The sequence below is a fragment of the Arvicola amphibius genome, chromosome 18 (genome assembly GCF_903992535.2).
Source record: "Arvicola amphibius chromosome 18, mArvAmp1.2, whole genome shotgun sequence".
Taxonomy (NCBI): Eukaryota; Metazoa; Chordata; class Mammalia; order Rodentia; family Cricetidae; genus Arvicola; species Arvicola amphibius.
Genome location: NC_052064.1, coordinates 904079 through 921069, shown reverse-complemented (window position 1 = coordinate 921069; position 16991 = coordinate 904079). Strand labels below are relative to the sequence as shown.

The 16991-nt window shown below is 39.9% G+C and overlaps 1 protein-coding gene across 2 annotated transcripts in view; it reads right to left on the bottom strand.

The window, feature by feature from the left end:
* Window positions 1-16991, bottom strand: part of Cacna2d1 (calcium voltage-gated channel auxiliary subunit alpha2delta 1) — a 428064-nt gene that overhangs the window by 145391 nt on the left and 265682 nt on the right. For both annotated transcript variants that reach the window (XM_038315276.1, XM_038315275.1), the window contains exon 6: window positions 2416-2545. In XM_038315276.1, the coding sequence (XP_038171204.1) occupies window positions 2416-2545 (130 nt within the window). The remainder of the gene's footprint in view (window positions 1-2415; window positions 2546-16991) is intronic.

Below are 16991 nucleotides of genomic sequence, written 5' to 3'. Positions count from 1 at the left end.
ACTGATGGAGCCCACTGGATAGCGCGCATAGCTGAGTTAATGAGCTCCAAACCAGGGAGAGACCCTGTCTCAAAGCATACAGTGAGAGACTGCGGGAGTTATCCAGCATCAGCTTCTGGCCTCTGTGCACAGAGAGACACACAGAGCCTCCACACAAGAGTAAGAAAATGCCGGGCTGGGAGAAGGACTCAATCATTAAAGTGCTTGCCTTAAAAGCTTGAGGACTAGGGTTTGTTCCTAGAGCTCACATAAAAATAGAGTATAGTGCTGAGTGAATTCAATTTCAGTGCTGGGCCAGAGGATACAGATGGGTCCTTGGTGCTCACCCATGCATGACCTGTTCTAACCTAATTTGTAAGCACCAGGCCAATAAGAGATCTTGTCTCAGAGAAGTTAGATAATCTTCCTGTGCATAATATCCAAGAATACCTAAAATGTCCCCTGGCCACGCATGCACACATGAGTAAAGGCAGGAGAAAGAAAAGAGGTCTTCCCCAAGACCCTTGTTTGGTTTGCCCCACCCATGCTGCACAGTCTATGGTTCCAACTCTAGAGGATGTGCTGTCCTCTTAAGACCTCTGTGGCCACAATCGCTCATGTGCGCATGCACACAAACAAGCATAAACATACACACAATTAAAAATAATAAATAAAATCTGCACAGAAAGGGAAGATGAGGATTTTCTCATACAGTGTCTATTTTCTTGTAGACAATTTTGGTTCTGAAATCATCAAATGTTAATCTGTGAAATTATAAAAAGACTCTGTTGACATCAAATGCCAGACATGCGTGCTACAAGTTTTGCTTTGTTTATTTCACAACAAGCATCATGAGAATGCATATGCTAAAGAAAATAAGCCACAGAACATAGCTCTTCAGTCCCAAGGATCTTGTAAAAGTAATTCCAATAATCGATACTGTAATTCAAAAATAACAAAATATTCTAAGTAAAAAGTCTTTGGAACTAACATTGTAAATTCGGTAAGAAAGATGTTATTTTAATTGTCATGTTTTAATAAGCTTGATACACTCATTCTTTTTTCACTAAAAGTGAAGACAATCAAAGAATTCAAATTCTGAAAGAACTTGCCACAAGTCCCAACATTATACAGTAAAATTGCTCAGCCATATTTTCACAAGCAACTTATGAGAACCAAGGGATCTGGTAAAGGCTGAACTGAAAGGCAAGGCTTTCTAGCGTTATTGCTTTGTGAATAAAGTGATTGCCCTTTGCTGTAGATTTTCGCGATAGCTAACTCCCTTACTGTTACGTATTTGGGAATTCATTCCCTAGTTCAGAATTGTTTCCCACTGCCAGGCCTTGTTCCTCTCTCCTAGGTAAGCCAAGAGATCTGTCTTCCTGCAACTATCTTTATCAACAGGCATTTGGTCAATGCTCCAGGTCCAGTCATAGAGCCTCCCACTTAAGATATTCACAGATCTCCAAGGACATAGAATTGCTACCTGCTCAAGCTCCTGCTCTGGTTTTACCACACAACACCCACGATCAGAAGAGCTGATAACAGCAGAGCCTGGAACTCATCATTTAGAGGCCTGGGTCCCTTCTTTGTTTCTACCATGTACAGCAAAACTCCAGACCTAGACCTGTAGAAACTGCAGCTTCTGGTGTCTGTGCTATCTGATCAAGAGCCATTAGCTTCTCCCTGACTGTTTACATAGGTTGCCTGTTTACCTGGTATCCTCTATGCACACTGGGAGAAAAGAAGTGGCCGTTGATTTAAACAATCCGTGCCCTATTCATAATTTTACTGAAAATAAACATTTTAGCTCTTTATCTACCAACTAAAAATGTAAAAAAGCACACTAACCTTCCCCTCTAGAATTCTCTGATGATTTAATTCCTTTCTTAACTAACTTTCTCCATTAAGGAGTTCACCAGACGTGTACTTGCCACTCCCAAGGATCTCTCTCTCTCTCTCTCTCTCTCTCTCTCTCTCTCTCTCTCTCTCTCTCTCTCTCTCTCTCTCTCTCTCTGTGTGTGTGTGTGTGTGTGTGTGTACGTCTGAAATCTAAGTTAATGAGAGATGAAATTTATGTTATGCAAAGACATATACATGTATCTCACATTTCCGTAATAAAATGGCCTCAGAATACGTCTACCAATAAAATACACATTACAAGGATCGTCACATAATTCCACCTCTAAATAAATTTAAGACGAAGTTAACGCTAGCAAATGCTGCCTTAAGCTTACCTTGAGTTTGCTATTGTTTAGAGAACTTAAGTGATATCGTTACTTTACCATCAGATGGCTTTTTAGGTCTGTAACCCTAGCTCCCGCAGATGCTTGTGTCAGTTGTGACAGTTTCCCACTTGCTCCTACGGTGTCCTCTAGACAGGACGCAGAAGACACGCTCCCCTGCCCAATAGCTCCTCATATTCTTTTTACTTACAGCCCTCATAGATGTCCGTGGGAATATGAACCGCTGCATGCTGATAGGATATCTGGCGTCCAAAATTAGCATCTTCAATAAAAACAGGCTTAATTCGTTGGCTGCCTGGCTCACTCTCATTTCTTTCGGGCTATGTAAGAAGAGAAAGAAAATAAACAACTTTATAAAATCTGCGAACAGACATTTTCACATTCGCTTTCTTGTCTGCTCTGGATGTATTCTTCAAAAGATGGAACTACATTTTAAACGTAGTGCCCGGATGCCATTGCTTATGCGAGTTTCCACACAGGTTGTTAGCACTCACACAGATGCTCATATCACCCAATGAAAACTAACTGGCTTCCCGATTTCTTCAAGTTGGAAGCATTCCAAACACATGTGGCTGTTTACATAGGTTGCCTGTTTACCTGGTATCCTCTATGCACACTGGGAGAAAAGAAGTGGCCGTTGATTTAAACAATCCGTGCCCTATTCATAATTTTACTGAAAATAAACATTTTAGTTCTTAAAATACACATGAAGATGTAGATTTAAAGCACAGAATGTATGTCACAGGACAACCAAATTTAGACTGCTCACTTGAAATAAATTTCGGGAGTTGTGTTATTAAGTTTACATTGGGCCACTGACAATAATGTAACAAATAATAGCACACGTGAGGATAAAACAGAAACGAAAGATCATTATTTTATGCCATTGTCCTGACTTCTGCCACCATTCTATAAAGTTTGATCTTTGTTCTTAGAAGAAAGTGTATGAAAGAAGAACAGAAACATTACAGGTCTAAATACAATCAAACCTAAGTTGGGAGGTTTTTGAAATAGCCATCAAGATCCCATTAATAATGGTGCATGTGATCAAACGGGACTCTCTGAACGTGGCTTACATGGAGGGCTGACTGAGAAGCCAAGGACAATGGCACTGGGTTTTGATTCTACTCCATGTACTGGCTTTGTGGGAACCTAGTATGTTTGGATGCTCACCTTCCTAGACCTGGATGGAGAGGGGAGGACCTTGGACTTCCCACAAGGCAGGGAACCCTGACTGCTCTTTGGACTGGAGAGGAAGGGGAAGGGGTGATGGGGGGAGGGGAAGGGAAATGGGAGGAGATGAAAATTTGTAATAATAATAATAATAATAATAAAGAATAAAATGAAAAAAATAATGGCGCAAACCAATGACCTAAGAGCCAGAGTCAAAGGTAAATTTTGTCTTTCGTTTGTCCTCTCTAGTTGTGCCTGCCATACTGTGTTATCTTATTATCCCCCAGGCAGGAACCTATCCACAATTTGCTTCTGTGACTTTTTTGCCTTCCATATTTAACATGTTTTTCAATTGAAATATAGCCTTATAATTTTTTCCTAGCTATTTTCAATACTAAGTTCAGACATATTTTCAATTTGTTTATTGTGAAAAATGTTTTATATATTCTAAACTCTTAACAACTAGGAATAAGAATCATATTTAAATACAGTGCACAGAAAAGTCCCAGCATTCCTCAGCTCATGGAAGTGATAAACCTGATGAACAATAGAGAGAAATTATCATGAATAACTATAAAATGCCATAAAGCAACTGGTAGAATGTTGTCAGATCAAAAACCCAACAAAGAGAAGATTAGTTTATTTATTGTTTTGCTTATATCATCTTATTATTTACTATTTTATTGTTCTAATAGATGTAACCCACCAAGTAACACACCAATATCTTCAAATACTGAGACAAACATATATTGCTATTTGTAACACTGGAAAGACCGTTTACACAGGACTATTAGCAGCATAGATCTGCACAGCAATACAGAACTCCTGCACAGTCCTCCACTCTGTGGTGAAGTCAGTTTAGGAAGCCATGATTGCATTATCTGTGCACAATGAACCATTGCTCTGTACAGTGGTATCACCACAACTGCAAAATTGGTCTTTGGTAAAATCGTTTGTAAACAGAACACAGTTTTTCCATTCAGAAAAGGCTATGGTCATATGGATTTCATGTATTAACAAAAAGAATATATGTATTAACAACAGTCATACCCAAAGTGAAATTATCTGTATGCAAGAATTACTGATCATACAGAGAAGATGAAACGAATGTAGCAAGAGGGATGACCAATAAGAAACCACAAGCAATGTACTGCTTTAACTAAAAAATGTAACACATTTGCCTTGATTGGGGAAGGAAAAATTGTAAATACAAGTGGAGGATTTTTTCTGAGTTTATAATATGAAACTTAAAACATTTAAAAAAAATCTCTTTGCATGACCTATCCTTGGATACTATAGGTTGAATGAGAGAAGGATATTAAGAAAATAGTAGCCAGTGTTAGTAGCAACCGCTGAAGGATAATACAGGTGTCTCACCAATGAGCGTGCCAATGCAGTGAAGCACTACAGTTATTTTAAAGTAGAAAGGGCATCAGTGGCAAAGCGTCAGCAGCACCATTCAGTGTTTTAGTACACAGACACTCGGGCTCCATCTCTGACCCAGCTATCAAAGAGAACACAAGAGATTCCCAGGATGGCTAACAAGTCTAGGAGGAAGAATAAGTTGAAATGTACTTCTCTAAGTTACCACCAATTAAACTAGGTATATGGGACTGTTCACTAGTCTACTCATAAAAAATTAAAATAAGCATAACAAACATAATAACAGATACCCAAATTTTGTTAGCTTTCATTTATAATATATTTTTATCATTTCTAAATAGTAGATGAATAAAAATGGTAACATTTGTCAAATGTGTTTCAAAAGGCAGCATTCTTTGGAGCTAGCACAGGGTTTATCTCCCCTGAAATGAGCTGGGAAAACAGTGCATACCAACTACACATCTGCTAGACAGCTAATATTAAAAATATATCAAATTCTAGATGTCAAGAAAGCAAAGTACCTAATAAAAATGTGATACAGATGTAAATAGAGAATTCTCCAAAGAGGAAACTCAAGTGGCTGAGAAACACTTAATGTTCGAAATCCTTAGCAACCTGAGAATTACAAACCAAAATTAAGATTTTATCTTATACTCACCAGAACAGCTAAGTTAAATCAAACAAATGACAGCTCATGATGGTGAGTATGTAAGGTAGGGGAAACACTCATCTATTGCTGGTGGCCAGGCAAACTTGTACAGACACCGTGGAAATCAGTGTGGCTGCTCCTCAGGAGGATCGGAATCGAGTTACCTCAAGATCCGGCTCTTGGGCATACACCTAAAGGATGCCTCATCCTCTCAGAGAGACACTAGTTCAGGCATGTTCTTGCTGCTTTATTCATAATAAGCAGAAAATGGGAATAACTTATATATCTGTTAATATACTCTATACTATATATATGTATATATACATACATACACGTTAATATACTCTACACTATCTGTTAGTGTAGCTCATATTGTCTGTTGGTATAGTCTATACTGTCTGGTAGTATATGCTATACTGTCTGTCAGTATAGAGTGAGGGACTAGGAGGACAGATATAGTAAGAAAAGTGAACTAAAGTAGATAGTTTTGGATGGATGATGCTAGGTTGGGGTGGGGATGTAACTGGAGGATCAAGTGGGGAGGTGAGGAGGGGAAAAGAGGCAAGGGATAACAGGAAAAGACAGCTAAAAATAAGGGTCATTTAAGGAGTTCTATGAGAAGCTAATAGAGTAGACGTTTCCTAAAATATACACATATGTGAAAGGAAGCTAAATGAAATCACCAAAAAATGGGGAATCAGAACCCCAAATATCTATGTCTTGTCACCAAATGAAGTTTCCAGTACCAGGATTGGATCACATCTAATTGAGCTGTTCAAAGAGGCCCCACAGAAATCCCAAACAACCCAGGCTGTTGCCAAGATGACAGGTTGCTCTCCAAACAGCGAAAGCAAAGCTCCATTTCTGAATCTGGAGACAACTCATACACAACTCATTGAACAAGGAGATGCCAAGATGGTGCCTACATAGAACCTTTACCCCTGTTTTTCAGGGCTTTTGGTACAGGGAGGTACCTAAATGGTACCAAAGGAGAAACATAAACACTAAGCCAGCCACAAGACTTTTATCTAAAATGGTATACTAACTGCAAGGTATGTTAGGGGCCGTGGTCCACAAAGCTTGTGGGAACAACAAACCAATAACGTATTTGCCTTATGACCCACTCCATGAGACGGAACCCATCCCTGTTACTGCTTGGGTGACCAAGAACCCGAGACCAACCTCTTCCTCATACTGGATTGCTTTAATACAAGGGGAAAAGCTTAGTCCTACCACAACTTGGTATGCCATGCTTTGTTGACACTCATGGGAGCCCTGCCCCTTTCTGAACAGAAACAGAGGATGAGTAGATTGGCAGGTGATGGGCAAGAGGGAAGAGGAATGGTAGGAGAGGAGGGAGGGGAAACTGCAGTCAGGGTGTAAAATAAATTAATATGATGATGATGATGATGATGATGATGATGATGATGATGATGACAGAATCTGATACTAGATAGCCCATGGGTCTAGAGCAAAACCAAACACTGGTCCAAACATGTAGTGATAAAATAACTCCCAGTGACATTCTGCTATACTCATAAATCAGTGCCTTGCTCAGGCATCATCAGAGAAGCTTCTTCCTGCAGCATAAAGGAACAAACATAGAGACCCATGTTGTGAAATAACCCTTCTGTATACAGTGAATATGTCTTACTTTCATTGGTTAACAAAGAAACTGAATGGCCAATAACTGAACAGAATAAGGTTGGGACAGTCAAACTGGGATGGCTGGAAGAAAGAAGGACAAAGTCTGTGCAGTCACTAGAGAAGCAGGGAGAAGATGGACATGCCTTACTGAGAAAAGGCGCCAAGTTCCATGGCAAAGCATAGATAAGAAATATGAGTTAATTTAAGTGTAAGAGTTAGCTAGTAACAAGCCTGATCTATTGGCTGAGCACTGACATAATCAATATTAAGTTTCTGAGGGATTATTTGGGAATGGTTGCTAGCACAAGAAACATCTGCTCATACAAGAAACATCCACCTACAGACCCACAGTTGGACACTATTCAGATGGTGAGAGACCTTGGGACACTCAACCCTAAATGTGAGGTCTCTATAAAATCCCTCCCCTCATAACTCAGGAAACCCATGGAAGAGCAGGAGAAAAGACTGTAAAAGCCAAAGGGGGTGGGGGAGAACACAAGAAAATAAGGCCCTCTAAATTAGCATGATCAAGGTTCATACACACCCTGATCTACAATGCGCTCCTGCCTTCAGGATATGATGGTGCAATATTGTTACAATGTTTATGGGAATATCAACCAATCTGTTTTGACTCAAGGCCCATGCACTCCATGAGCTGGAACCCATGCCCAACTAAGAAACTGGGCTAGAAACCCAAAGACCTGGAGTAAAAGCAAATATTAGTCTAAACAAAGCAAAGCAACAATAACAAAACCTAGAAATCAAATGACTCCTAAGGACATTCTACTATACGCACATCAGTGCCTCGTTTAGCCATCATTAGAAACAGTCCTCTTGCAGCAGATGGGAACAAACACAGAAATCCCCAGCCAGACATTCTGCAGAGGGTGAGAAACCTTGGAATACTCACCCCTACATGGAATAGCTCCATCAAAATCCCTCCCCTCAGAGCTCAGGAAACCCCATAGTAGGAAGGCGGAAAAAGTGTAGTAGCTAAAGGGGATGAAAGACACCAAGCAAACAAGGCCCTCTAAATCATCATGAGCAAAGCTCACATGAACTCAGAGACTGAGGCAGTAGGCACAGGGCCTGCACAGGTCAGCACCAGATCTTCTACATGTATGGAACGGCATGAAATGGCTTCCAGTTGAGTGTTTTGGTGGGGTTCTTGAGTGTGCAAATGAGAGCTTGTTTCACACGCCTTCTCTCGAGCTCCATTCCTTTTGTTGGTTTTGTCTTATTCCAATGTGCTAGCTTTGCTTTTATCTTACTACATTATATTATATTATTACTCCTTGATAATAAGAAATTTATTTTTTTAATAAGAAACGGAAAGGGATTGGATTGGGAGGGGAAGGGGAAGGAATGGAGGAAAGGAAAACTATAATCAGGATATTTCATGTGAGAAAAAAGATCTATTTTTCAATAAAAAGGAAAAAAGAAAGGCTTCTATTATTACTAAGTAAAATGCTCTGAGAAATTGTGTACTAAGCAAAATGATTAAGCCCTATTTTCCCAGTTTAGGCTACGTTAGAAACATTTTAGATTTTTAGTTAATTGTGTGCGTGTGCACACACACATTCCTGTGGATGGGAACTGTAGGTTCAATTCCTCATGGTTTCTCACTAGTCAGCGAGCCCAACACATCTCCCTCCCCAGACCAAGATAACAAGCTTTTACCATTTGTGGCTATAAACAAACAAACAAACAAAAAAACCACTTTTTTTGAGATTATAGAACCAACATAACTGTCAAGCCTGGCTTTTCTGTTTGTTCTGGGGTCACACTCAGGCCCTCACGCTTACAGGGAAGCACTTTACCGATTAGGTCATCTCCACAAAGTCCCAGAGCTGCTATGCTCCACAAAATTCCATGAGAGGAGCATGCTTAGAACACACTGCAAAAGGTGCAGTGAGAAAGACAGGTAAGAGGAAATTTCCTCTATTCTGCAGGATTAGTAACAGCCTTGTCTTGGGCCAGTCAGTGTTGTCTGGGTTTCAGTGCCTGACTTATGAGGTAAACGATAGTATTATGCAATGATCTTTCTACTGTGGGCATATCAGACAGCCAAGAAGCTCTGTCCTCAAAGTAGGTGGCATTTCACAAAGGGGAGGGAGTGTTGTGAAAACATTTCCAGCTCATTCTAATATGGGCTTCCACTCTAAACCCCCAAACAAAAGACACATGTTATTTGAATACTGAACTAAAAACTAAAACATGTAGTCTTTCTTTACAGTTTTAGAAACTCATTTTAAGCCAATCTTTCTACCAAATCAAATACACATTTATGCCTAGCAAATTTCAGATCGAAAAAACGTAGAGGACTGGATAACAGACAACTGGATACACGAGCTAAGGCTAGCAGTATGTAGACAAGAGCAAATATTTCATTCATTCATTCATGCGGAGAGAACACACTGGAGACTTGAAATGAGCATGATACATCACTGTCTATATAAATGTCATTCAGTAACTAAATGGGAAAATTCTGAATTTTCAAAAATGGTATAATGCTCACAGTAATTATGTAAGATATAATTAAATGATCAAATATAAAACTAACCCTATGGGAAATGTACATGACCTCTGAATTTGTCTTATGATACTAAGTCTTTATGCTTATATTAGAAGAAAAGAAAATGGATGTAAAAATCCCATTTGTTTGGAGATGAAAGCAGTAGATAAGAGGCAGTAATGAATGGGCATATTCTTGCCAAGTGCCAGCAACACTGTGGCGTTTGTCACTACAAGTTATTTCTTCTCTAGCTTTCTCCATCACTCAATAAGCATTGCTGTGAGATGATGCTCTCACACACCGTAAAGACTGGTCACTCGTACTGGTTTAATGAAACACTGATTGTTCACTAGGCAGGAAGTATAGGTGGGTCTACCAGAAGAGGACAATTCTTGGAAGAGGAAAGGCAGAGACGGGGTTGCAAGACAGATGCAGAGGAAGCAAGATGAGAACGCCTTATCAAGAAAAGGTACCAAGTCACGTGGCTAAGCATAGATAAAAATGATGGGTTACTCTAAGTTATAAGAACTAGTTAAGTGGGGCAGTGGTGGTGCACACCTTCAATCGCAGGACTCAGGAGGCAGGGGCAGATGAGTTCGAGGCCACCCTGGTCTACAAGAGCTAGTTCTAGTTCTAGGATAGGCTCCAGAGAAACCCAATCTCAAAAAATAAAATAAAATAATAAAATAAAAGAAAATAAAATCAGAAATATATGTTAACGGACAAGCCAAGTTGGCTTTGAAAAGACAACAATGAAGACCCCAAGAGAGACATACATGGATCTAATCTACAGGGGTTCTGTAGTGATGAGCAAGCAGGCCTGCTTATCATCCCACCCGGCTCCCGCATGGCTAGCTTTACACCCGAAATAGTGTATTCTTTTAAACACTGCATGGCCCATTAGTTCCAGCCTCTTATTGTCTAATTCTCACATCTAGATTTAACCCATTTCTAATAATCTGTGTAGCACCACGAAGTGGTGTCTTACGGGTAAGGATTCAGCATGTCTGACCTGGTGGCTGGCTTTATGGCATTTGTCCCACTGAGCAGAGGCATGGCGATTGTCTGAGCCATCTACCTCACTTCCTTCTTCCTGTTCTGTCTACTCCACCCACCTAAAAGCTGGCCTATTAAATGGGCCAAGGCAGTTTCTTTATTAATGAATGAAATCAACACAAACAGAAGACTCTCCCACATCACAGGGGAAGTAGAAAAAGATTACCTCTCCTGAGTAAATTGGAAGCATGGAGATCATGGGAGCAGGTTGAAGAGGAGGGGAGAGGCAGAGACAGGAGCAGAGAAAAATGTAGAGCTCAGTAAAATGAATAAAAAAAATTTAAAAAGAGCTGGTTATAACTTTAAGCCCAAGCAATAGGCCAAACAGTTTTGTTTTTTTGTTTTTTTGTTTTTTTGGTTTTACGAGACAGGGTTTCTCTGTGGCTTTGGAGCCTGTCCTGGAACTAGCTCTTGTAGACCAGGCTGGTCTCGAACTCACAGAGATCCGCCTGCCTCTGCCTCCCGAGTGCTGGGATTAAAGGCGTGCGCCACCACCGCCCGGCCCAAACAGTTTTATTATTATGTAATTTATACTCAATATGCCTCTGTGTGTTTATTTAGGACTGTATATTTAAATGCATTTTATAGAGATTTTTGTGCTTCTAAATGGCAATATAAAGGGATGTTAAGACAAACTGCCAATCATGAGCATGGGAGAGGTTGTCCATCTTCTCGCATCATCTGCAAGTTCTTTCTTCCTTGCTCTTAACCTTATCATTTTGCAGGTCTTTCACATCATGAAAGATATATTACAAACCTTTTGACAATATTGGAACCTCATAAGCAGACTTTATATATTTTTCTTGAAATTAAAGAAAATAAATGACTTTATACATTTTTTAAAAACCACAAAAATAGCATAATTTTTTGCAAGGTTCAAAATATGTGCAAATATTCTAATTTACAGGATTTGTGCAGTCCTGGATGTCCTCGAACTTGTTCTGTAGACCAGGCTGGCCTTGTGCTCATAGAGATCCTTCTGCCTATGCCTCCTGAGTGCTGGGATTAAATGCATTCCCTAGGCCCACCCAGCAATCAAAATATCTTCAGAGCTTTTAAAAATTGTATTACATTTATTTATTATTCGTTATGTATGTGTGATTGTGTATATGTGTACATGGTGTGTGTATGTGTGCTCTGTGTATGTTTGTGTGTGAGTGCATGCATATGTATGTGCAGAGTATTTGTATGTATGTATACATGTGTACTTGTTCATGTGTGTTATGTTGAGGATGGGTGTGAATATGTGTGTTTGTGTGTGTGTTATATGTGTGTGTGGTGTGTGTGTGTGTGATATTTATTGCACAATGCATCTGTGGAAGTCAGAACAATTTAGAGGAATTGGTTTCCTCTTTCACAGTGTTGAACCTGATACTCATTCACAGTTGAGTTTGGCATTAAGCATGTTACCCAGTGAGCCTGGCATATCTCCTGGGCATAGTCTTCATAATTTTAACTTAATAAAATCTCACTATTTACAACAACATGGGGAGAACTGAAGAGCATAATATTAAGTAAAATAAGGCAAATAAACCAAGCTAATACATGATTTTATTCTTATGTGCATCGATCCTAAAAGAACTGATTTTAAAGACAGCAAGAACGGAGTGGCGGCTGCCCAGAACTTAAAGGTAGGTGGTTCTGGAGGAGCATGATTGGTGTGCAGCTCCCATGCAGTTAGCTCTGGCGGGCTCCTACACTAGAGGGAGGCCACACTCGATGATAAGTGACTGTGTGTTTTTAAATAGTCGGACAAAGATATATAAGGTCTTGACAATAAAGAAAGTTCAATGGGGTAATTTCACCCTTGTTAAAATAGTATACAATATACACTGGTATTGAAACAGTAGATGGTATCCATTCAGTATGTATATTTAAATGCTTTCTACATTAGCTAAGCAAGTATTTCTATAGGAAATAAAATATTTATTTCTTGATAAGCAGGGATCATGCCTGGGTCTCACTTACTCTCACATCAGGTTAGAAATCACCTGTGGCAGACATCCTCTTAATTTTATATCTCAGTTTAACAGAATAGAAAGTCCCTTTCAAGATGCTGTCATTGGGATGTTAAATTTCAGGAAATTAAGTTTGCTTCACTGCAGAACCAAGCAGGAAAAATCCCGACGTGGAGCAGCTACTCCATAAGAGTCTTGGCTTCCCGGGTGCCATCATAGCTCACCTCCAAGGACAGAACCATGGGATGACAGGACATGTGATTGACAGCTATCGCAGGGGTGTGACACTGGATGAGGCCTTAAAGCTCAGCAATGCTGTTTTCTCTAGCAGGAAACATTAGAATAGCAGTGATTTGTTCTATCTAGTATTGCTTTGACACACAGGACATAATGCATATACCACGTACTATTACAATCCATTTCAAACACTGCAGCCAGTATAACGAGGTAACTTATCTCAGTTGATCAACAATAACAGAGCTTTTCCAGGAAAAGGGATAATTCATTTGCTACAAAGGATCAGCTCGCTGGGCGGTGGTGGCGCACGCCTTTAATCCCAGCACTTGGGAGGCAGAGGCAGGCGGATCTCTGTGAGTTTGAGGCTAGCCTGGTCTACAAGAGCTAGTTCCAGGACAGGCTCCAAAGCCACAGCGAAACCCTGTGTTGAAAAACAAAAACAAAAACAGAAAAACAAAGGATCAGCTCATTTTTTTCTACATGTTCTCATGGGGGATTCTGCATGTGCCAAACAAGGACTTCATGGTCTAAGATACTAATATAAAAAGGGAAATAAGCCCAGAGTTTTGTTATATTTTAAGAATAATTATAACAGATTCTATTACTGTATGAAGCCTATATCCCTACCACTTCATTCTAGAAAAAGATCTCTTTCTATAAAATTAAATCATGAAATATTAGGCTTCTAAAGAGACATGATATAAAATACCTTGCCAGAATTAGTGTTGGAGTAGACAAGACTACCAAGAGAAAAATGAATGAGTCTGCAAGGGAGCTCTGCCGAGGGCCACATGTCCCAGACAAGTCAAAAAATTCAAACGACCAATAATACAAAATGAAGCAATAAATCAGTTCAGTTGAATGAGATGAACTATCTAGGCTGTGTGCTAATTTCATTAGATTGCAGCTAGGGACAGTGCTCAGAAGAGGTTGGCGGGTTTGGAAGGCTCCGATTTTTTTTTTTTTTTTTTTATTTCTGATCAATAGGGGAATTCAGAAAACAGCGCGAGCTGACAGCACAGCTGAAGCCACTGGGTACTCTGCTCCGCTGGTCTTCGGGGAATTTGAAGACTGATTGGGACCAATGTCTCTGAAAACGAAGTCAGGAGCCTGAGTAAACGGCGGCTTTACAGAAACGCTGAGGTAGTAGAAAACAGTACTTAGACAATTATTTCTCTGGAGGTGTTTTCATTTTCTTTTAAGTTTTAGTATTTGGAACCTAAAACATTAAAATGAACATCTGATTTGTGGTCACATTTTTTTCTCAAATTTTTTAAATGATTTACCTGGGAATTTTATTTATAATAGGAATTGTCTTAAGTGACATGAATGCAAGGATTAATATTGCAGGCTAATTCCCTTTATTGTGATTAGAATCCACACACACACACACTCACACACACACTCACACACACACTCACACACACTCACACACACACACTCACACACACACCACACACACACTCACACACACTCACACACATACACACACACTCTCACACACACACTCACACACACACTCACACACACCCTCACACACACACTCACACACACACTCACACACACACACACACTCACACACACACCACACACACACACACACACACACACTCCACAACATACACACACACTCGCAACATCGTCACACACTCACACACACACACCACACACACCACACACACCTCACACAACTACAGCACCACACACTCACACACACACTTACTCACACACTCTCACACACACACACTCACACACACACCCCCACACACACACTCTCACACACACACTCTCACACACACACTCACACACACAGACACACACACACACACACTCACACACACTCACACACTCACACACACAAACACACACACACTCACACACATCCCCCCACACACTCTCACACACACACTCACACACACACTCACACACACACACACACTCACACACTCACACACACACTCACACTCTCTCACACACACACACTCACACACATCCCCCCACACACTCTCACACACACCCTCACACACACACTCACACACACAGACACACACACACTCACACACACTCACACACACACACTCACACACACAGACACACACACACACTCACACACACTCACACTCACACACACACTCACACACACACACACTCACACACACACACACACTCACACACAGACACACACACACTCCTTTTGGTGGTTAAAATCACTTCACCAATCTAAAGTTTATTGTAATATCACTCATCCTAATTTAAAATTACATTTATCAGTATTTGCGAATTGCACAGTGTAAGTCCAGAGTGTTCTAAAGTGTTTTCATCACCTGTGTTGGATTACTGTCACCTTCATTTTACAGAAAAAAATGATTGGAGAAAAGAAATATTTGGCTTTGACGGTATCAGTCAGCTAGGAAAGGACAGGGCAGTGATTGACACCTGGGTAGTGGTGCCCCAGAAAAACCTTCCTCACTATCGCAGTGTGCGCAGCAATTGCACCTGCAATACCCTTGCTGTTTAAAGAAGCATAGCTATGTTCCAAAATCGTAGGAATAGAAATCATATACTTACTTTCAAATTTTTAGGAAAAACAGAATGTTTCAGAGATTAATTAATCTATTGTCATTTCTGAATATTTAATATATTTTCCTAACAAAAGTTTTATGGGTATTATTTGCACTGAAATAATACTCATCTTATTAACATAGCCTCTTTGGAAATAAAATCCAACTACTATTTATTCTAACTATTTTCAAAAACAGGCAGAATTTGGTTTCAGTGGGGAGTTGTAACAATCCTGAGGACGTATCTCATTCACAAAGAATTATGGATGCTTACCATATCAATTTAGACTTAAAGTAAAAAATCCTGAGCCTTATATGCTTCATACGAGCAATCAAAAAACAAACAAACAAACACACACACACAAAAAAACAAAACAGTAAAAGCTTCTCTTCTCTCTGTTTTGCTTTCCCCAGGTGAATAAATCCCCACATGTTCTATGACCTCATGGCTGTGAGTGTTCCCCTTTTACTTGGCAAAAGCAGCACCTCTTTAAAACAACCGTGCCTTCACAAACACTCCGGAAATAAGGCCGCAAGAAACAAGCACATTCAATAGGCATCACTTCAACAACTGCTCTGTGTTTACACAAGTGATGTCTTAAGTGTTTCACTTAAGACAAGGCATTTTCCACAAAGCCAGCAATGAGTTACAAGTTCCAAGAACACCCCAGGAAGGAAGATCACTTGCTCTCTGGAAAACGGATATGTTAAGTAAACATACTTTTTAAAAGAATACATAGTATTTGATTAGGAACATTATAGCACTCTGTGACCAGACGAGTATGTCAACATACACGTGAACAGTTTGACTATATGTGGTCAGATGGTTCTATTTTAGGTAAGGCTATGTTGGTTCTATTTTCAGTAGGGCTATGTACCTTACATATCTATGAGAATTATAATTTGTCCAATGATTAAGTCAAGTTATACTCTCATTACTGTTTCAAGCCATATTTTACAATCCCTGCTGGACATCAACTCTAAACCTATTTTGGACACTATTCTCTAGAAGACTGGCTATCAGTAGGTGTTTATTTTATAACCACCAGGTAAATATCATTGACTGAAACAGAGGAGCAGAGATGCTACAAAACATCATTGTGCAATTATCTGAAGACAGAATTCTTGGAGACCTTCCAGACGGTTCCACAAAAACCAGCTCCTTCGGAGAGGTGCGAAACAAGGTTCATTCTAAAGAAACAGCTGATCACTTTCACATACGCGTTTATCTTAGAGGGACGCCATGAAGCATCTTCATAATGAACATAGCGATGACCAGTACTTGAACATATCGATCTTTATGACAATTATGAGTGTGGAGACATGTGAGCATGCCACATGTTGAAGAACACAGAAACTGGAGAGTCTAAATTTAGTCATGATTGCAACAAGAGCTGAACTCATGGCCTTTCTATGATTTATTTCTGTTATGAAAGCTACCCCTACATTTCAAGCAACTTGTCACCTAATGCTTCCCAACTCCATATCTCCTTGGTCCATTAGAATCTGGTGTTGCGGGATTTCTATTCTGTATTTAAGCCTTCTTATTGATTTACAATGCTTAGACATGGGAAGTATCTTCAGGCT